At 32.7% G+C, this 22,637-nt stretch overlaps 2 protein-coding genes across 5 annotated transcripts in view; both read right to left on the bottom strand.

The window, feature by feature from the left end:
• Positions 1 to 22,637, bottom strand: part of LOC136028819 (uncharacterized) — a 314,462-nt gene that overhangs the window by 198,722 nt on the left and 93,103 nt on the right. The gene's annotated exons all lie outside the window — the stretch shown is intronic.
• Positions 1 to 22,637, bottom strand: part of LOC136028815 (uncharacterized) — a 75,741-nt gene that overhangs the window by 26,032 nt on the left and 27,072 nt on the right. Inside the window, exons 1-3 of one of the 4 annotated variants that reach the window (XM_065706727.1) lie at positions 20,906 to 21,058; positions 15,501 to 15,533; positions 1,042 to 1,166 (exon numbers count right to left, since the gene is read on the bottom strand). In XM_065706727.1, coding sequence (XP_065562799.1) covers positions 1,042 to 1,166; positions 15,501 to 15,528 — 153 coding nt within the window. In that variant the 5' untranslated portion in view covers positions 15,529 to 15,533; positions 20,906 to 21,058. Of the gene's footprint in view, positions 1 to 1,041; positions 1,167 to 2,439; positions 3,208 to 15,500; positions 15,534 to 20,905; positions 21,059 to 22,637 lie in introns of those variants that run through there. The other 3 variants (XM_065706724.1, XM_065706725.1, XM_065706726.1) reach the window with 3 other exon arrangements.

Genomic DNA, 22,637 nt, shown 5'->3' with positions numbered 1-22,637 from the left:
TCAGTAAGTCATAAAAATAATGGTTTAGCCTATGCCACTGTTTTATTGAGTCCAACTATTTTTTAACAATTAACCAAATACACTAGAAAGAGGGGCATTAACTTATTTTCCCTCTATGAATACCTCTGACAGCAGTACTTGAGTGCATCGAAAAAAGAAAACAATTTACGGTCACCTGAGATACTGCTGAATAAGTATTTCTATAGGGAAAGGGGCAAAAGTTTACTGACCTACTCGTAAATTTTATCAGTAGAAATCAAGCTCTCAAAATTATATCATTAAAATTCACAAATAAAAAGAATGAAAAAATCGTGATGCATCCTCTACTTCTTTTTTATTTTTTTACGCACCGATTGCAGTAGAAAAGATTTAAAAATATCAATAAAATTCTCAGTTAACTTTTCTCCTTTTACAAATGAATATAAATTGGGATAGAGAGGAAGTAAAGATTAAAATAACCCCCTCTATAGATTTCCCCCTTCCCGCTCTTAAAAATACCTCTTTTCGATATTTTTATTGATAGAATCGAGAGAGGGCTAAATTAACCCCCTAGATATTGAAACACACAAAATTACCCCCTAAATATCATCGTCAAAATAAATGTTTGCTTCTTCCCCCTGTATTTCATGGATTCATGGCCCTGCGTTTACGTTTACGTCTTATAGAAGCATTTCAGTATATTATCCAAAAAAAAACTGTTTAGAAGTTTAAGTTTCTTTTGAAAGTTCCAAACTAATACCCAACTACCCCATCTGAGTTTAATTTATTAATATTTTAAGTAATTTTACTTGCTTCCTGAACATCAGCGTAAGTTTTTCCAAGGGAATGGGGGCTATTCATCAACAAAATTCATGGAGGATAAAGGGCTTAAAAAAAATGCAGAAAAAGCGTTATTTTTCTTCCCATTACTATAATGTTTTGTGTTTTTTTGTAATTTCGTGCTCTTTTAAAGGAAATAGTGAGTCCCCAACCTTTTTATCTGTCCAATCTTTCTTAATTTATGTTCAGTCACCTGGTTGAATATAAGAAAGCAGATATTACCTCTACCGTCTCCCTCGTGTCGTCAAGCTTACTTTGGACATTATATAGCAATTTCCACATCTTTGAGACATCTTTTTGTGGACCTGCGATTGCATGAGCTACTTGTTTGAGACGAACAATCGTCCCTGGAAGATACAATCGAATTTATGTTCAAAACCTCACTTCTTAGGACAACGATAAGCCAAAATAGTGGAGGGAAAGTCATTTGATTCGTAATGCGATACAATCGTTAATTTATGGACAGAAGGGGGATGTTAGAATAGTAGTTTCGCAACCGTACGTTAGTCGATCGACTATATTTCATGTTTAAGAAATGAAAGCTATTTTGAAAGACAAAGTTCCCTGTTAATAAAAGTAAAAAGTGCCAATCTTATATATCTTGTTTTATTATGGTAAATCTATTTTCTAAACAACGTTTCGAGTAGCATTTATTAATAAATGCGAAAAAATGTTAGAAAAGTTATGAATGCTTTTCTTTATTAGACTATCAAATAAAAGATTGAGAATCTGATACATCGAATGCATCTCCAAGACACCACTCCAATAGGAACAAAACAAACAAGGAAAAGACTTTAAATCATTGTCACAAAAAGCAGAAGAGTGAAAAACACTATCAAAGGAAGCACTATCAGGAAAGTACTATTAAAGAAAAATGACGCATTTACAACGTTAAATAGACTCACAAATATCTCTTTATATATAATGACTTTACTCAAGACAATCTAATTCAATTTGCATATGGGTAATACGAACACAGGCCGTACATACTAGCTTTTATCAGAGTGTTTTCTTAAAAGTGTTTGTTGGCTTAATCGATTAAAAAAAAAATAAGTCCAGCTGTAATTTTTTATTTCTGTGTTACACCATGTACCCCAATACAAATTTATACTGCTTCAAACCACTTCTTACATTGGCTCTTGCCTTTTGTAGTACCATTTATATTAATTTTATATATAAAACTGCAGTTTCATAGGATTTATCTTGTGTTTAACTTCTTTTGCTGTTTTTTAAGAAATTTTTGTTCAATTTAAAAAAAAATTACAATTTTTAATTTTAATTTACACAAAAAAGATAATTTTACACAAAAAAACTGGTTTCTCCCAGTGCTGTCTTTACTTTTTGTTTTTTGTAAAATAGTTAAGTACCCTCCCTACATTTTTCTTTTTTAAGTGTTTTATTTCTATTTTATACCTTAGATAATAATGTAATTAAACAATCTTTTATCCAGTTGTTGTTTCACCTCACGGTATTTGTTTCACCATTATGCGTTTTGTGTTGACACTAATTATCTATTCATTTGAAAATTTGCAATTCGTTTTATTTCTTCCAAATTACATAATAAAAAACTTTTGTTTCTCATTACTGGCTTCACCTATGATTTTTTAGGATATTCCTTACCTTTTCTGTACCTTCGTTGATTTGAAGACATCTTCGATATCCAAATTAATTTAAAATGTATTTGTCCAAATACAAACCTATATTGCCAATAAATACAAATGTCCTTTATTCTACTCATATATATCAAGCGTATTAATTAGACCGGTAATTAGAATTATCTAATAGTTATTATTTAGTCAGAGTGCTTAAATCTAGTCATAAATTACTGATAAAATTATAAGGCTAAATTTAATTTCAAGGGTCAGTTAGCTGGAGCAAAAAGTAAAGGGAATGAAAAAAGATATTTTTAAAGCAGTAATCGTTCTCACACATTATAAGATTAGAATGTCTAAAAATAATTGGTGAGGTATGTGCTACTGATGTATTTGCGTTATTTTTTTTATTGAAACGATTGTCATTAACATATTTTTGTTTGAGGAGGAAACTAAAAAAACATGATCAGCAGAAAAACACAGTGTTCTTGACTAGGAGCAGCCTGAATATTTCGACCAATCATGATACACCTTGATATACCATCAAAGACCGAGTTCTAAAACCAATATTGGAGGAGCTGTCAAGGCCCACGACTCTAAAATATCTGTAAGAGGGATCTGCCCACGAAGAGTTATACAGCCCTAGTTTTATCAATAGTTAATGCAAGAATTATAAGAGACAGGATCATATGATTTTTCTAAGAATATTTCACAGCAAAAGAATTAAAAATTGCAAGCTTTATTTAAAAGAATATGCTATAAAATAATTTGAATCAGAAATAATAAGTTTTTCTTGTCAGTTATAAAGAACATTTATATATATAAGAAAAAAACTAATCCTATAAGTGCCACAGCCCACAGCGTAATGACGATTCGTGCATGCAATCCTTCCATAGAATTTGTTTTACTTGCTAAACTAAATCGAGTTTAGGACATTTCCGTTTTCCAACTTTTCAATACTGTGTCTAATAAGATACTAGAGGAAATGAAGTTTACAAATCTACTGAATTTGAATGTTGACAAGTCGCATGATAAGTAATGTTTTTCAAATTCTAATTATAGTATTGCATGTTTCGATTCCCGAACAAAACCTTTTTTCAAATAAAATAGATGAAGAAATAGCGAATGGAAACAATCATGCTATCTTAAATCGTTATTTTTTTACAAGGTTTGATTTATTGTTCGATTTCTTGAACTTTTCAGTGTTGTAATCCTCCCAGAATGAGTCAAAACATAGTCAGAGTCTACTACTGAGTTTACTGCTCAGTAGGGACCTCTCCCAGGCCACTCAGAGCATCCCCATGTGGCGGATGGGGTAACATCCTACAGATATACAGGTTACCTCCATAGGAGGCACAGAACAAGGGTTGACCTTGTCCATGGGGGTCCACAATAGGATACTGGGCACCCTCACTCAGAGGCCGTAAATACATACGGAGGAGGCAGAAGGCCCTCGAATGTATACTCAGCAGGGCCCTCCGGCACATGTACACTTCCCCTGAGTTATAAAACTTACCCCAGTAATCGGTTAAATTGCTTAGTGACACAGATTACCCTCGTGGCAGGATAATCTACAGGAGAACAACTGCAGCAGGACGTAAGACAGAAAAAGGCCTCTGCCAAGGGCCGTCTTCACCCTGTTGGGATGCCCACAAGACTGGGGAACCTGTAGTTAACTCTATTCTTACATGAGGAATGGCACCCCGTCAAGCAAATTGTAGCTTAGTAAGCAGTACAGCATTCTCACAGTATTCTGATCGCTGGATAAATCTTTTGGGCTTTATATGTTTTGTTGGGTGTTTTTCGGCTGATAAGCCTCTTCCTAGCTGATTTAACTGCTATGGGCTGCCTTCCCGTAGTAGCATAATATGTGTAGTCATGAATATACAATGAGTCAGAGGTAATATGCTTGAGATTCTCTCTGTAGGATTGTGAATCTGGTTCATAGAAGAGCGTCACCAAGACTGAAAACTATGTTGTGACCAAGATGGGACCAGGGTTGCACAAACCCTCTCTTTAACTGGAGGTTCTTGAGGCCTCTTACTTTCCAGTTCTAAGCCGGCTTAAGTGATTTAGTGTAGAATAGAGAATACGTGCTGGTCCCCGTCCACCACTGGTTCTGGGATCATTGATTTTCCTCTGGCCAAAATAATTTTAATGATTTTAAGAATATGAAAATTGCATTAGCTTGGAAAGGTATAAATAATAGAATGCTTATCGCTCATTTTATGAATGAAAAGTGCAGGGTATCATTCAAATTATATGCCACTATAAAACTAGCTGATGGTAAAAGTAGTGACTCAGACGAATTTGACTTCCAGTAACAGGAACAAATAGACAGGGTCTCAGGTAGACATATAGTATTTTTGTTAAAGATTTTATCAATCAAATTCCGTGGATGAATTTTCCATGGGGGAACAGAATTTCCACGAAGGCAGTGCTGGATTTCTATGCTTTATTAAAAAAAACAATCAGGAATTATATAAAAAAAATAATTGTTTTAACTGAAAGTAAGGAGTAACATTAAAACTTAAAACGAACAGAAATTGTTACATATATGAGGGGTGTGGTCCCGTCGTCAATACTTCACTCTTTTCACTAAAGTATTTTAGTAATTTCAAAAGAGCTATTTATTCTTATTAAATGGCAGTAGAAATAGTAGAAATAGGGATAGATGGTATCTTTGGTAGGTAAATTTGGTGTAAGAAAGGAAAACAGCAGTGGCTAGAGACTGCTGCAATTTTGTAGGCACTACAATCTAGTTATTACATAAGGTATTTGGTCATAAAATGGCCCATAAGCTAGCAGATCACATAATGATAAAACAGCCAACCTTATTTATTAGGTTATGGTAAACCGAAGACTGGCAGGATAAATATAAGATACTAGGGTATATAAGATGCTGTTATTGATGTTAAGAGAAAATATCACCATCTAGTAGCGTCTAAGATTAAGTTAAAGCTGAAAAATTTGGAAGGGTTTACCTTCCGAGAAGCTATGACGTTGATAGACTCCAGGATGAGAGTTTGAGAGAAACTTCCCAGTAACAGTTAAATAATAAACTGGAGAGTTTGCAATTAGACATTGTAGAATATGGCTAGGAAAGTCTCAGGAAAAAAAACTTGTGATGTAGCTGATAGTGTCTTAGGGAAGAAAGTTAGGAACGCAGCTAAGAATATTAGAGAAAATTCTTTATATTTAATAAAGAGGACAAAGGTTTTGTACACGGATGATCTGAGTGATAGATCATATGAAAATAAAAGGAATATAAAGAAAGCGGAGAAAGTACTAAACTATAAACTAAGGAGGTGTGAAGTGGAGACCATAGATGAAATTGCCAAGGGTGTGGAAGATGCATCTAGACGGCACGATAGTAAAACATTGTACTGGCATTTTAATAAATAGAGCGGGAATGGCCAAACTGGACTTGTCCCAGTTAAAGATAGGAACGGGCCAAAATTAGTGATAAGGAAAGAGTTAAAGACAGATGTGTACGACATTTTGAGAATGTGCTAAACCGGGATTGGGTTACAGGAAAATATAAAGAGGATAATGAAAAATTTTGTGACACCTTAGCTGGGAAGGAAGATTGATTTTGGAAGGAACAATTAGCGACAGTACTAAAACGATTAAAAAAAATAAAGCCTCAGTTGCTGATAGTGTGGTAAATGAGTTTTTTAAATATAGTGGCTTTCAGATAAGAAATAAGCTTTTGAAGATTACAAATAAGATTTTTGAAAAAGTAGAAGTAGGCTACCTAGCGATTATAGGAAGACATTAATTAATCCCCTGTGTTAGAAATGTGATAAGAGTGAGTGTGGTAATTATAGAGGCACTGGCTTAGTTTTTGTAGGTAGCAAATTAGTTAGTAAAAGGATACTTTTAGACTTAGAGATGCTTTTAAGAGATTTTAAGAGAAGAACAATGTGGCTAAGGAACGTTTAGGTTAATAATTGAGAAGTTCCTGAGTCATCAATTACCTTTCGTCCACACTTTATAGATTATGAGCAAGCTTTTATCCTTGGGATGGTATACCAGACAAATACACTAAAGTTATTCGCGTTATAAACTTGAATAACAGTGCTGCGGTTAAGGTAGGAAAATAGGTTAGTAGCAGGTTTCATATTGTCAGGAGTTCAGCAGGGTTGTGTTCTATTACTCATACATATGGATCATTTTGAAGAACTTTGTCTTAAAGAGTACAAGAAAAACAGTAAGAGAACACCAAATAACATGGGAAAGAAGAACTTTCCTCGACTTTGTTTATGCTGATAATTTAAGCATCCTAGATGATAGCTAAACAAAGCATTGCCTGTAGTAAAGGCCGTAAGGTTCCAATGTTTTATTATTTATTGATTATTTTTTTTCCCAGAGGCGCTTCATATGGAATGGATTGTCGTATAAGCTTCAGAAGGCGTTCATTCGGTTTGACATCGAAAGTTCTAGTATCCTTTTTAAGATTCAAAGGTGATCGGAGGGTAACTAGCCCCGCAACGCCATTTTACCGAAATGAATCTGACAAAAAACATAGATAGCTATTATGTTAAAAATAGTTAAAAAATCTGGTCAAAAACTTCAAAGTTGATACAGCCCCCAGGGCCCGGGGGCAGGCATTGTAGGTTAGGCATTGAGGGGCATATAATGTTCTTATGTAAGGGATGGTTGTATAAACTTCAGAGGGGGCTCATTTGATTGGAAATCGAAAGTTCTACTTACAATTTATGATTCAAAAGCGACTGACTGGCATCTTGTCCCTCCTCCACATGCCTTCTATTTCCCAAATACATCCGATGAAAATGTTGACATAGCGAGTTTGTTAAATACTCCAACTATCAGGTAACAACAACTTCGGGGTTAATTTACCCCCCCCCCCAGAGCCTGGGGAAGGGTTACAGCTTATGCTCCGGGGGCATGCAAGGTTTTATTGGAAAGATGGTCATGTAAACTTCGGAAGAGAATCAAATCATTACGAATTGAAAGTAGTATATTCCTTTTTAAGAGTCGAAGTGATTCGATGGCAACTATTCCCGCCTCCCAGTCCCCTTTTACACAAATGTGTCTGATCAGGTTTCTTATTTAGCCATTTTGTCAAAAATAGACCAAGGATCATATAACAAATATTTCAGGGATAAAACAGCTCGCCAGAACCAAGGTTTAAGGTGTAAATTCTGCCCCGGGGTATATAAGCTTTCTATGGGTGGGATAGTCGTACAAACTTCAGAGGAGGCTCATTCGATTCCTCAAATGTATCTAATAAAAATTTTGAGATAGCCATTTTGTTCAAAATAGTTTAAAGATTAAATAACAAAACTCCAGGGTCGACACAACCTCCCTCCAATTCGGAGGTAAAACTTCAAAGCTGGCTCATTCGATTCTAAATTGAAAGTACTAGTTACCTTTCAAGAGTTCAAAAGATCAGAGGGCCTCTACACCCCCTCTTCACGTGCTCCCTCTTTCCTCAATTAAATTCGAACAAAAAATTTTAGGTCATTTTTTTTAAATGGTCCATCGATCAGATAACATAAACTTTGGGGTCAAGATAACACCTGCCAGAGTCCAACAGGAATTATAATAACTTATACCATGGGGGAGTGTAAGGTTTTTATCCAAGAGTTAAACCTCAAAGGGGACTCAAATGACTAGAAATTGAAAATGCTAGTTCCCCTTTTTAGATTAAAAAGTGACCCAATGACAGCTAGCCGTTACCCCCTGAGGGCATGTAAGATTTCTATGCGAGGGTTTTTAGAATAGTCCGAAGATAACATAAGCCCTACCCCCATCCCAAACAATAAAAATATTAACGATGTTTTATTTCAAAAATTAAGGGAGCTGACCCCTGGCCCTCCGTGGCCGATGCCTTCAAGAGACAACTTATAAATAATATTTTATTCGAAAACTTATGGGAGCTGACCCCTGGTACTGCATGACACTATATCCCCCAAAAAACATCATTGATTGTAAATCACGGGAGCTGGCCCACTGGCCCACTGGCCCTCCCTTCATGGCCCAACCCACTCCCCAACAAAAAAACTTATCAACGATATTTTTTCCAATAGTCAAGGGAATTCAGCTTAATTTTATTAGCTCTTTCCAAAACTGTTCAAAACACATATATTCTTCACTACAAACAAGAATTTGGCTACTGCCTGTTTCGCTAACGGTAAAAGCATAACGCCTACAGTGTATTTGGCACTTTACTAAAGCGAGTTGTATTACAAATCTTATTGTTTGTATTTATTAGAATATTAATAATGAAACGAAATTTGCAGTGAAACCAAGTCAGGATCTATCAATAGTCTCTTTAGTCCCTGCGGTTTTCACTATCCCAGAAGTTCTGGGGATTTTCCCAAAAATATTACTAAAATGGAGAAGCAAAAACACTTGGACCAAGAAATGTCAAGGCTTTAATTCCGGTAATATTCATATATTCGGTTTTAAATTTATTAGTTCTTGCCAAAGCTGTCAATTTATTTTGTAATACAAAATTGTTTGAAATAGGGACTATTGGAAGACTTGAAACTTTGAAAATCAAAAACAAAGGATATTAATTATAAAAAAAAACTTTCCGAAAAAAAAGTTTTTAAAGAAAAGTAAATGTCATATCAAACTCAGGATCAGAAAAATAAAAACCTACAATAACTGAGATTCAAAACGACCAGAAATTACTATTAAAAAATAAATGAAACCCAGACTGAAAACAAATCAAATAAACAATCATAGCAAAAAACATACAATAGGTACTAATATAAATGAATAAATAAATCCTAAAACAAGCGAAACTTAAAATTGAACATGCAAATCAAGTTTGAAACAAATAAAAATCACTACAAACAAGAGTTTGGGTTTTGCCTCCTTCTCTCACTATAAAAGTCTAAACCCTACTGCGCCATTGACGCTTTACTGAAAAAGAATTGTATTACAGTTATTTTCTTTTGTACTTATGACAACATTGAAAATAAAAATAAAAATTCCGGTAAAATGAAATTTTGAACTAACGAGAATTCAAAAATCAATATCATTATATATCAAATATTCAGTTTAATTTTATTAGCTCATTCCAAGAATATTCAAGATAAATGTAGTTTCACTACAAACAACAGTTCGGATACTGTCATCTTCCCTAACTGTATTAAATAAAAAAAAAGTTTTTTTTAACTGAAATTAAGGAGCGACATTGAAAACTTAAAACGAACAGAAATTACTCCGTATATGAAAGGGGCTGTTACCTCCTCAAAGCCCCGCACTTTGCGCTAAAGTTTGACTCTTTCTCTCAAATCTACTTTTTAAAACAGTGAAAAACTTTAGCGTAAAGAGTGGATCGTTGAGGATGGAACAGCCCCTTTCATATACGGAGTAATTACTGTTCGTTTTAAGTTTTCAATGTCGCTCCTTACTTTCAGTTTAAAAAAACTTTTTTTTTTATTTAATTTCTGAACGTTTTTGAATTAATGCATGTTTTGATTTTGGCTCTCCGCACATGAATACTTAAAAAAAAAATTTCATTTTTTTTTTTTTTTTGGCTAAATGGCCTTTTCTTAGTTTTGATCGGACTATTTTGAGAAAAAAGGAGTGGGGGAGGAGGCTTAGTTGCCCTTCAATCTTTTGGTTACATAAAAAATGCAACTAAAACTTTTAATTTTTTTCGAACATTTTTATTAATAAGAAATTATGCGTAGCTTCCAAATTAACTTTCATAACGAACTACTATATTTGTATATTTTTATTACGTATATGAGGGGGTTTGCTTCCTCTTTAATACCTTGCTCTTTACAATAAAGCTTAACTTTTGTCCCAATTCTTCAAGAATGACCCCTGAATCACAAAGACCGTAGAAGGAATAGTTGAAATTTCTAAAAATACTTTAGCTTAAAGAGCAGGTATTTAGGAGGACATGAATCCCTCATCGTTTTGTTTTAATGCTGTTCCTTACTTTCAGTTGAAAAACTTTTTCATATTTATTTTTTCATTGTTTTTTGTTTTAAATAATATTAGAAAATCCTGTGCCCCCTTAATAGAAATTGTTTCCTCCCATGACAAATTCCACAATGGAAAGATCCTCCCACGTAATTCCCTCCCCTAAACCTCCTTTCTATCCAAGAAAAATTCCCCTGAAAACGTCTGTACACTTCCCAATAACCACTACTATATGTAAACACTGGTCAAAGTTTGTAACTTGTAGCCCTTATCCCAGGGTTTGGGAGGGAGTAAGTCGATCCCAAAGACATAGTTATTGGGTTTTTTGACTATGTTGGACACAATGGCTATCTCAGAATTTTAACCCGTTGACTTTGGGAAAAAAAATGAGCGTGGGAGGAGGTCTAGGTGCACTCCAGTTTTTTTCGTTACTTGAAAAGGGCACTAGAACTTTTTATTTCCGTTAGAATGAGCCCTCTCATAACATTCTAGGATCACTGGGTCCATACGATCACTCCAGGGGAAAACAAACAAACAAATAAACACGCGCCCGTGATCGGCCTTCTGGCAAAAAATAAGAAATTCCACATTTTTGCAGATAGGAGCTTTCAAATTCTACAGTAGGGTTCTCTGATACGCTATATACGCTATGCGATATATCAAATACTTAGCTTGATTTTAGTATTACTTTCGAAGGCTGTTCAAGACAAATATAGTTTCCGGTAAAGAACCAATTATCCAGTAGGTTTTAGACTTTAGCACTGAGACAAGGAGGCAAAACCCAAACTTTTGTATGTAGTTATTTTGTTTGTTTCAAGCTTGATTTGCATATCCAATTTAAGCTTTACTCGTTTTAAGATTTATTTATTCATTTATATCAGTACCTGTTGTATGTTTGTTTACTATGATTGTTTATTTAATTTATGTTCGTTTTGGGTTTCGTTGATAATTACAAGGCAAAATATTTTTGTTTGGTTTAAGTTTGATTTGCATATTCAATTTAAGCTTTACTCGTTTTAAGATTTATTTACTCTTTTATATCAGTAACTGTTGTATGCTTGTTAGCTATGATTGTTTATTTAATTTATGTTCGTTTTGGGTTTCTTTGATAATTAAAAGGCAAAATATTTTTGTTTGGTTTAAGCTTGATTTGCATATTCAATTTAAGCTTTACTCGTTTTAAGATTTATTTATTTATTTATATCAGTACCTGTTGTATGTTTGTTTACTATGATTGTTTATTTAATTTATGTTCGTTTTGGGTTTCTTTGATAATTAAAAGGCAAAATATTTTTGTTTGGTTTAAGCTTCATTTGCATATTCAATTTAAGCTTTACTCGTTTTAAGATTTATTTATTCATTTATATCAGTACCTGTTGTATATTTGTTTACTATGATTGTTTATTTAATTTATGTTCGTTTTGGGTTTCTTTGATAATTAAAAGGCAAAATATTTTTGTTTGGTTTAAGCTTGATTTGCATATTCAATTTAAGCTTTACTCGTTTTAAGATTTATTTATTCATTTATATCAGTATCTGTTGTATGTTTGTTTACTATGATTGTTTATTTAATTTATGTTCGTTTTGGGTTTCTTTGATAATTAAAAGGCAAAATATTTTTGTTTGGTTTAAGCTTCATTTGCATATTCAATTTAAGCTTTACTCGTTTTAAGATTTATTTATTCATTTATATCAGTACCTGTTGTATATTTGTTTACTATGATTGTTTATTTAATTTATGTTCGTTTTGGGTTTCTTTGATAATTAAAAGGCAAAATATTTTTGTTTGGTTTAAGCTTGATTTGCATATTCAATTTAAGCTTTACTCGTTTTAAGATTTATTTATTCATTTATATCAGTACCTGTTGTATGTTTGTTTACTATGATTGTTTATTTAATTTATGTTCGTTTTGGGTTTCTTTGATAATTAAAAGGCAAAATATTTTTGTTTGGTTTAAGCTTGATTTGCATATTCAATTTAAGCTTTACTCGTTTTAAGATTTATTTATTCATTTATATCAGTACCTGTTGTATGTTTGTTTACTATGATTGTTTATTTAATTTATGTTCGTTTTGGGTTTCTTTGATAATTAAAAGGCAAAATATTTTTGTTTGGTTTAAGCTTCATTTGCATATTCAATTTAAGCTTTACTCGTTTTAAGATTTATTTATTGATTTATATTAGCACCTGTTGTATGTTTTTTGCAAAGATTCCTTATTTAATTTCTATTCGTTTTGGGTTTCATTTATTCTTTTATAGTAATTTCTGGTCAGTTTGAATTTAAGTTATTGTAGGTTTTATTTCTTCTGATCTTAAGTTTAATATGGCCTTTACGTCTCTTCAAAAAACTTCTTTTTCAGGAAGTTTTTTTAACTTAATTATTAGTAAGGACAGTGAGTATCATGAAGATTTTATAAGTAAAATAGCCAAGACTCAGAGTGTTTCTTCACAGTTGAAAAAACAAATTGAAAGAATAGGAAGATAAGCCCTTAAACCAAGATCAGAATATTTGAAGTTACAGTGATGATAGTGGTCGATTATTGTTCTGAAGCATAGGTTGTCCGAAGAATTGAAAAAGATTTACTAGATGTTTTCCACAGAAATTACGTAAAATTTTTCTAGAGAAATGGATCATTTTGGGTACTCGACTGACTGAAAAATTAGGCTGTACGAAAAGTGTGACTCAATTCCAATTTCTAGGGCTATAGATAGAGAAAGGTTGAGATGACTAGGGCACAATCTGCGGATGAATTATGACAGATTTCCAAACACAGTTTTTTGGCCAACTGTCTAGAGCTAAACGTAAAGCAGGCTGTCCGAGGTTGGGGGTGTAAGGTAGTCGTAAAGAAAAATTTAAAGTAAATTGGAATATCCTGGGAGGGCGTAAAGAGGGAGGCTTTAAATAGTTTGGGATGGAGGAGGAACGTGCGTAGCTGTCTTGACCTCAGGTGGTTTGGTGATTTGGTGAGTTGTTAGAAGTAGTAGTAGTTTCTAAAACATTTTTGTGTTGTGACTCTTCCAAACTGAGTCAAAATATAGTCAGTCCCCATGCAACACTTCTTATAACCAATAATAGTTTATGTTTGCTATCTCTTCTGTCAGTAGAACATAATTAGAACATTATTTTTTATTATAGTAATTTATTGATTACATTCCACATCTCCAATGATAAGCACCATGATATAAAATATTTCTTATGAAAATAAATAAGAAGAAACAAAGTTGGGCTAAAATTCAGTTGGGCTTTTGATTACTCATAATCAAACAGTTCGTTGTACCAAACTGTAAGTAAGGAGTAACGAGCTGTATTTTTTGTAATTTCATGACTTTAGCATCTGGTTTTTCGTTTTTCGAGTTTTATTGTTCTTGTTTTGTTTTTTCTCCAAAAATTAACGTTTGAATTTTTTTTAATTAATATTTCAAATCGATTTTTTCGAGTTTAGTTATTGTTTTTGTAATCCAATTTTTTAACTTTTAGCTTAAAATTACTGAATTATTTGTGTAATACGGAATATATTTCAGGAATTGTACCTTGCATCTGCTAGAATTTCATATAGTACAGGGTTGCCAATGTAATCATTTAACTCATGTCCCTGATGCAATTTTTTTAGAGAAACATTAGGCTATGCAAAAGAATGTAAACATCTGTTGACTTTTTTTTTTTTAGATTACAAAGTCACAATATTATTTTTCTTAAACTATGGCAGAAGTTATTTCATTTGTTTTAAGAAAATGCTGCTTATCTTTCTTAAAATCAAGACTTTCTCATTGTTGTTTCGTTTTCCTTAATAAGATTAGTGTCGAAAATTCGTTGGACCTTAGACATTTTAGGAAACCCAATTCTTATCACGCTATTTTCATATTTAGTTACAATCGTTAGTTCTTGTTATTTCGGAACAATCATGTTATTTATTAATTTGGAAATAAAACTTGAACCTACCCCTCTTGACGTACATCCAAGAAGTAAAAATGTGAAGCGATGAGAATAAAAAAATCTTTAACTGAGAAAATCCGCATGGCGAAAAATTCCAGAAAGCCTTAAGATTCGAAACTAAACTTTAAGAACTGCCAATGCTGAATAAATTATTCAATTAATTCATTGAAACTTATATACTTAAAACTTGTATATTTAAAATCAGCATAAAAATCCAATTCTTTTGATGTAGCTATTGGTATCAAAATTCCGATTTTTGGAGTTTCGTTAACAATTTAGCCGGATCGCTCCTTGCTACAGTTCATTACCACGAATTGTTTGATAAGTCACTCCTGCTTGGTGTCACTTTTCGTTCAGTTTTAATGACCGAATTGGCAAAATACAAATCGTTACGGTTACATTTGCGTTGAAATTGACCTCAAACACCATCAATCGTCTTACCCCCGTTACATAGACACTATTTTAAAGCTAAATTGGAAAAGATTTTTGCTAGAAGAGGGGGTAGATATATTTACAAAATTTCTAGAATCATTTCTAGAAGTAATTCTGAAATTAAAGCAGAAAAATCACTACAATAATTAAAAGAATTACTTCTTTGTATGTGATTTTGTTTATACTATTTTTTCTTAGTTTTCCTAATGAAAGAATTCGACAAAAGACAGGTCTTCACAACTACGCTAGCTTTATAATCCTGCATGAACCCTTTCTAAAGCTGAATAAGAAATTCTATCTAGCAGGAATAGAGCTCGCAATAAAATGGAGAATTGTGACAGGAAAATTACTGCAGTAGTATCATGAATTTTCGTTAGATAAAGTTTAATATAAATAGTGAATTATTTTGATATACTTCGATTTTTCTCACATTTTCTTCTTATAACATATTTAGCAAAAGAAAGGACTTCAGAATTACGCTGGTAAGCTAAAATTCCACTAAATGGACTACCAGCTTGGATATACGCAATTTAAGGTTTGGTTGGAGAAAAGTTTTGAAAAGAAGGAGGATTCAAAATACAGGAAACAAGAAAAAGATCAAAATGTCTAGGGAACAGAGTCTCGAAGGAGTAAATCCATATAGGGGTATATAGAGGGGAAATAAATCAATGTTAGGGGTATGTATTTAAATATTATTTATTGCCACTATATATTAAGAACTACTGCTGGACTGGTGATGTAAATTGAGAACTACCACTCCACTGCCACTCCGTAATAAAATCAATATAAACACGAATAGGATACGTACTTATTTTTGCTGATGAATCTTCTGCCATTTGGCCTAGAAAAAAATAATACCATGAAACTGACGAATAAAACTCATCATTATAGCAAAACCATAAAATGAAATGGGCTAGACCCCAAACCTTGACATAATTGTTTAAGTGTATTTGGCTTAAGAAGGTAATAGGTGAAATGAAATACATCTCCTATTACTGCTACTAACAACTCAACGCAGCACCGAGACGCCTGAGGCTTACACAGCTAAACTCGGTCCTCCTCTATCTTAATCTATTCAAAGCCTTCCTCTTCACACCCTCCCAAGAAGTTCCCATTTCCCTTAAACCTTTCTTTACGACATCCTCCCAACCTGTTGTTCGAAATACGGTCAGTCAGCCGGGTACCCAAAACGAACCGTAGGCAACTTAACTGGAAAACATCTAACAAATCTTCCTCCGTTTTTCGGAGTGCCCATGCTTCTGAACAATATTTGACCACTGTCATCACTGTAGCTTCCAACATTCTAATCTTAGTTCGCAAACTTATCTTCCTGTTCGTCCAAACTTTTCTCCAACTCCAAAAAATACCCTTAGTCTCGGCTATTCTACTATTAACATCTTCACTGCTCCCACCGTCTCTACTAATAAAACAACCAAGGTAAGCAAAGCTGCCCATTCGATCGATCTTTTCATTACCCAACGTTACCTTTTGACCTTCACTTTTACCTAGCCTTAAGGACTACAATAGGTTGATATATCATTTTGTATTTTAAGTTTCAATAAAACATAAAAATTCATACAAGAGTCACAGCTTCAAAGAACAAGCAAAAAACAGTATTAGTTCCTTAGCCATTCACTTGCTAAATGGACTAACTTTATAGATGAAACAATAAAACAAGGAAAAAAGTACTCACACACAACTGGTCTTGATTATGATTAACAAATAATTTTTGGGTAAAAATTATCTGGATTTTTGTATTTCATAGTAGGGAATATGTACACTGCAAATTCAAATTGAGGTTTTGGACTCCTATTAAAAACCATTTGCATGTACAATCATTTTTGCTTTCGTCCAAAGGTGGAGCTTTTAGGAGCTGGAAAATAATAAAAGAAAGAGGGCTTTATTTTTCTAAGACACGATGCCAAGATATTCAAATTCCGCATATAAAGGGATTTAAAGAGTTTAAATTTTACAAAATTAAGTTGTTAGTGGTTAAGGGGATTCAGTGACATTTGAAAATAGTCCTTTGACTTGCTTTACTAAATTAAAAATCTTATATTTACAACTTAAGAGATTATAACTAGCACATAATATTAATGTTAGCCAGTTTAAGAGTAGGTTGAAAGGTTAACTTCTGTTAAGTTCTTAATGATTTGGATTTAAATTTATTTAGTTGTCTTTTTATATTTTATTAATTATGTCAATCTTTTTCATTTTATAGTTTGATTTAGCTGTGAAGTATGAATATATAGTAGTAGTAGGTTATAAGGATGGAAACAACCTTCATACATAGCCCAATGGGTTTCACCAATGATTTTTGAAAGATGACTTAGGCATTGTTTTTGCCTAATATGTAGTAAATATGTTGATCTCTCTCTGTGGGTTTCTAAACGTGTTTTTGGGACGAGAGAAAGTTGTTTGTTTAATATAATAATTTCGAAGTATTTCCAATAGTTTCCAATAGAATCCAGTCTAATAGTAGAGTAGTACCGTTATTCCCAATGGGGGGCACACGCCCCACCAATGGGGACAATATTTTGTTGGGTCGTGGACAGGACGTGCATTCTTCGGCTGACTTTACTCTAGAACCTTAATTAAAATAACAGTATTTTTCTTCTGAATGACCTCACATTCAAATGTATTTAAAAAATACATAAAAATGCATAAAAATGCATAAAAAATTTAAAAAGCATAAAAAAGCATGATAGTGTTGCAATGAATATATAAAATATAAAAATATAAATTACATAAAATATACATTATAAAAATATACATGTATATAAAACATACATTTTATAAAACTGGGGTGGGTGTAACTCATCCAATGTAACTGAGCTTCTGTGCTACTCAATCCCATTAAACTAAACCCTTGTTCCACTGGACCTCATTTAAACCAAACGTCGATGACACGTTCGGGTACTAAGTATTTTTTTTGTAATTTCAAAGAATTTGTTTTGTAATTAATTTCAGTGTTGAAATGACGATAATCATTAACGAATCATTCTATCATTAGCTTCTAGCTGATAGCTGAATGATTATCATTAAGGAATCATTCTATCATTAGCTTCTAGCTGATAGCTGAATGATTATCATTAAGGAATCATTCTATCATTAGCTTCTAGCTGATAGCTGAATGATTATCATTAACGAAACAGCTTTGCATTCGGATGAATTTTTTCACTTTTGATGAATTCATAATTCGAATTGTGAATTATAATTCATAATTTTGATGAACTTTTCATCAAATTCATTTTTTCACTCTTTTTCATTCTTTTTCACTTTCATTTCACTTTTTTTCACTTTCTTTTTCACTTCATTCTTCTCATTTTTTCATTCTTTTTCACTTTTGATGAATTCATAATTCAAATTATGAATTATAATTCATAATTCGAATTATGAACTATAATTCATAATTCGAATTATGATGAATTCGATTCAGCGGCGGCTCTGGTCACACTTGCAACTGCGGTAAATCTTGATTAGCACCCACCTCCCCCCTGTCTCCCAAAAATTTTCATTCCAAATTAAAAAACATCATTTGTTATCAAAATTATATGCTCGATATATACCGAGCTTCTCCGAAAGAAATACAGGAAACAAGAAAAAGATCAACATGTCTAGAGAACAGAGTCTCTAAGGATTAAATCCATATAGGGGTATATAGAGGGGGAAATAAATCAATGTTAGGGGTATGTATTTTCAACTATTATTTATTGCCACTATATATTAAAAACTACTCCTGGACTGCTGATGTAAATTGAGAACTACCACTCCACTGCCACTCCGTGATAAAATCAATTAAAGTTTTTATCAAAAATTTTTTTCTTACTTTCCACTTGCAAAGGTGACTGGATAGGGAACTATTCAAGAGGGCACTTTGAACACCAGTATGAGGATTTTCGATCATAAGGATTTCAGTGGCAAACTATTTATGGTTTAAAGGCTTTAAACACTTTTGAAATGACGCTAAAATAGGATTTTGGCATCATAAGGCATTTTATGATGGTGTTGTGATGTGGAAATTGCAAAACGCATGTAAATGTGACTATTAGATTTCAAATAACACTAGACAGCTCTTTATGATATTCTAGTGCCCTATCAGTAATGGAGAAACAAAACAGAAAAAGAGAGACTGGTCAGTGTTTCCGGAATATGTTTTTGAAATAAACTTTTACTGTTATTTAAATAATAGCTATCATTCCCGAATCAGCATTAACGGGAAGTTTTCCATACGAGATAGTGGTTTTTAATGTGTCTTTAATATTTTGGCTACTATGGGCTTTCTCTGTACTAGCGTACACCTATTGCTGCAATCATGACCTTCAAGTGTGTTAGGGCCCTGGGAATGAAGAACTCTGCTAATTTTCAAATATATAGGAGAGAAGGATAAATTTTTATTCTAAGAAATTTTTCGTCGCAAATGTTTGTAAAAAAATTGCTTCAACGGTTTCCGAGGGTCTGTAATTTTTTATTTTAAATAACGTAGGAGCAAACGAATTAGACAAACTGATTAACTTACTTAGTGGGATGGAGGTAACTGTAACTCTAAGCTTTTCAAAAAACATTACATAATATCTTTTGATTTACCACACCCAAGGAACAACCCCTGACTAAGTAGTACCTACGAGTTTTGACTGTTTTTAGCCTATGGGTTTAAAAACCCTTAAGTAAAGAATTTGAACTAAGTTCATTTGTGAAAGGTGTGTTCAATACCGGCAACTTTAGATGAGCGTTTTTACCCATTTTCAAAAACGTGTCCGGTATATGTACTACCAATCCATAAGCATACAGCTTAAAGTATTATTTTTCTCAATCAAAACTAAACTGCCAGTTTTTATCACCGTTCACTTTTCCTCAAATCTAAAGTTTTTATATTATTCTTTGTTTTGGTTGCATCTACCAATGCTACTACGACTGCTACTGGAACCAATGTAAAAATTGTGATTAACAATTGACAGTACTTTGACAATCGCAAAGTAATTAGCAAAAACATAAAAAACCGCTTCAACGTCGTAGGAGGGTTTGAGGGGGGATGGTAGATCTCTCTTCTTTAGAGTAATCTGTGAAGGACTTCCTTACAAAGTATTTGCTCTTGAATTTGATACCTTTTTAATAAATTGTCCTGTAAATATAGGTTTTTCCTACCAAAAAAGTGCTAAATAGTCATTAAATAAAAAAACAACAATTTTTTTTAACTGAAAGTAAGTAGTAACATTTAAACTTAAAATGGACATAATTATTACGTTTATGAGGGGGTTTGTCCCCTCGTCAATACCTTGCTCTTTACTCTAAAGTATTTTTAGTACTTTCAAAAGAGCTATTTATTCTAATTGAAAGGCCTTTGTGATTCAGGAGTCATTCTTAAAGAACTGGAACAAGATTCGAACTTTATCGTAAAGAGCAAGGTATTGAAAAAGAAGTGAGCACCCTCATATACGTAATAATTTCTGTTCGTTTTAATTTTTAGTGCTGCTCCTTTCTTTCAGTTGAAAGACTTGTTTTTTTTTTATTTAATTTCTGATTGTTTTTTAAATAATGCTGGAAAAAACGGAGCCCCCTTCATGGAAAATTCTCTTCCCCTATGAAAAATTGCTCCATTGAAAATACCACTGGATTGACATGATTACCCATGGGGAAAAAATTCAAATAAACACGCATCCATGATCTTTTTTCTGGCAAAAAAATACAGAATTCCACATATTTGTAGATAGGAGCTTGAAACCTCTACAGCAGGGTTATCTGATACCCTGAATCTGATAGTGTAATTTTCATTAAGATTATTTTACTTTTAGGGTGTGTTTCCCCCTTTTTCGAAAATAAGGCAAATTTTCTCAGGCTCGTAACTTTTGATGAATAAGACTAAACTTGGCTAAACTTATATGTTTAAAACCAACATAAAATTCATTTCTTTTGCCGTATCTATTGGTATCTAAATTCCATTAAAATATTGTAATAGCTATTGCTGTCAGTTGTTATCAGATTGATTTATCCAAAAAGTAGGTTTATAGACAGTGGAAATTGTAAAAAGGAATAGAACTACGCTGTGTCTATAGTTCCGGCCCTTGTGGATACATTCTAAGATCCTTTCCCCCCACCAAATAAAACAAACTGTTTTTCTGTGAAAAAAAATCCACAAATGTAAATTTATACCACATACAAATTTAAATGAGGCAAAAATTGATTTTTTAATTTCAGAATAGAAAGAGAACTTACTTTAAAAGAAGATCTAATTGCGATAACTTTGTCTTTGTCTTTTTGATCTCTTAGGCCTTTCTTTTTCTCAGCACAACCTACATCCTAATTCAGTACTGTTTAACCGTATCGAGACTCGTTTCTGAAAACATCTGTTTTCGATTTGTATCCAAATTTCCATCGCTAGAGTTGAAAAAGACATCAAAAGAAGATATATAGTCACGAGAAGTAAAAATTTGGAGTAGTCCCTCGTGAGGCTTTTAGTTATCACGTAAGGACATCAAATATAGTCGTTATGATTAATTGACTACTACATCAATCAGAATTGAAACAATCCTTTCCTTTTTTGCCTTCAAGAAAATAGAAAACTGTAAGGAATTGAAGTAGTCTGTTGTGAGACAGCTAGTTCTCATGAAAAACTTAAAATATAGTCACTATAATCAATTCACGATGAGCTTTATCGGGACTTGAAAATATGCTTTCTTTTTAGCTTCAAAGAATATGAAAACTATAGAAAATGTTGACCTTAATTGTTCGTTTTTTAGATGCAAATTTATGAGAAAAGATGAATAAAAACTTTAAGTTAAATGGCTTACAAATATAAAAGAAGAGAACATAATAAGGAAATACAAGTACAAAAAATGACAAACTGCCGTAAAGGAAGGGAGCTTAAAATAAAATTAAAATAGATTGAAAATAACAAACAAAGCAAAAAAATGATAAACTAATTGCAAAAAAGATGTTGAACAAGATACATGAAGAATAGAAGGTTAGCGCACATAAAGTATAATAGACAAATGGCAAACATAGTGAAATAAAAGGGGAAATTGAACCCAACAACCTTTTTTATGTGTGGGAAAAATTTTTGCATTTATCAATTTAAAAAAGCATTTTCCAGAAAAGAAGTTTTTTAAAGACAAGTAAAGACGCATAATAAAATAAAAACGGCGAGAAAAATTTTCTTATAGTAATTCGAGCTTAGAACCAACATCAATCAATGTGAACTAATCAACAAAAATCAAAACAAATTGAAACAAAAAAAAAATAATTCCGTTAAAAATAAAGATAACATACAGTATAACAGAAGAACAGATGAATTCTGAAACGAATAGAAAATGAAAAGAAAAATCAAGTCAAACTAAAAACAAATAAAATTTACCGCATGTAAAAGTCGTAAATTTGGTAAAATGTGACAAAAGTAGTAAACGACGCACCATTCGTAAGGGATTCTGATTAATGGATAATTCGTCTGAGCTTCGTCCATTTTGACGGGAGTTTATGGGCTGAAAAACCTCTTCCTAGCTGATTTTCCACTATGGATTGCCTCCCTGAAGTACTGTATGAGATGTGAAGCAAATCTAAAGGCTATTTCCATGCACCACAAACTAATTTTTGAACTTTGGACCTCATTAATTTCGAAACTCAATGTTTTGGACTTTAATTTCGAAAAAATTACGTTTCTTCTCTTTAAACAAAATTATGTCTCAAGCATGGCCATGTCCAGGGGGGAGAGGATTACCCGGTTTGAACCCCCCCCCCCCCCTACAAAATTTTCATCCAACTAACAATAAAGTAGCAAGAATATTTTTTAAAAAGTTTGGTGTATTTTGTAGTTTTTTGTGCCCCCGCCCTAGAAGAAATCCTGGATACAGACATGGTCTCAACTTACTATGAATACTTAGAGATAAGACTTAGACAGGGAAAATTTAGGTTTTGTCAATAGATTTCAAAATACTTCAGGTTGAACTATTAA

Source organism: Artemia franciscana, chromosome 7 (genome assembly GCF_032884065.1).
Source record: "Artemia franciscana chromosome 7, ASM3288406v1, whole genome shotgun sequence".
NCBI lineage: Eukaryota > Metazoa > Arthropoda > Branchiopoda > Anostraca > Artemiidae > Artemia > Artemia franciscana.
The sequence above is the reverse complement of the archived record's forward strand: the minus strand, read 5'-3'. Positions and strand labels throughout refer to the sequence as shown.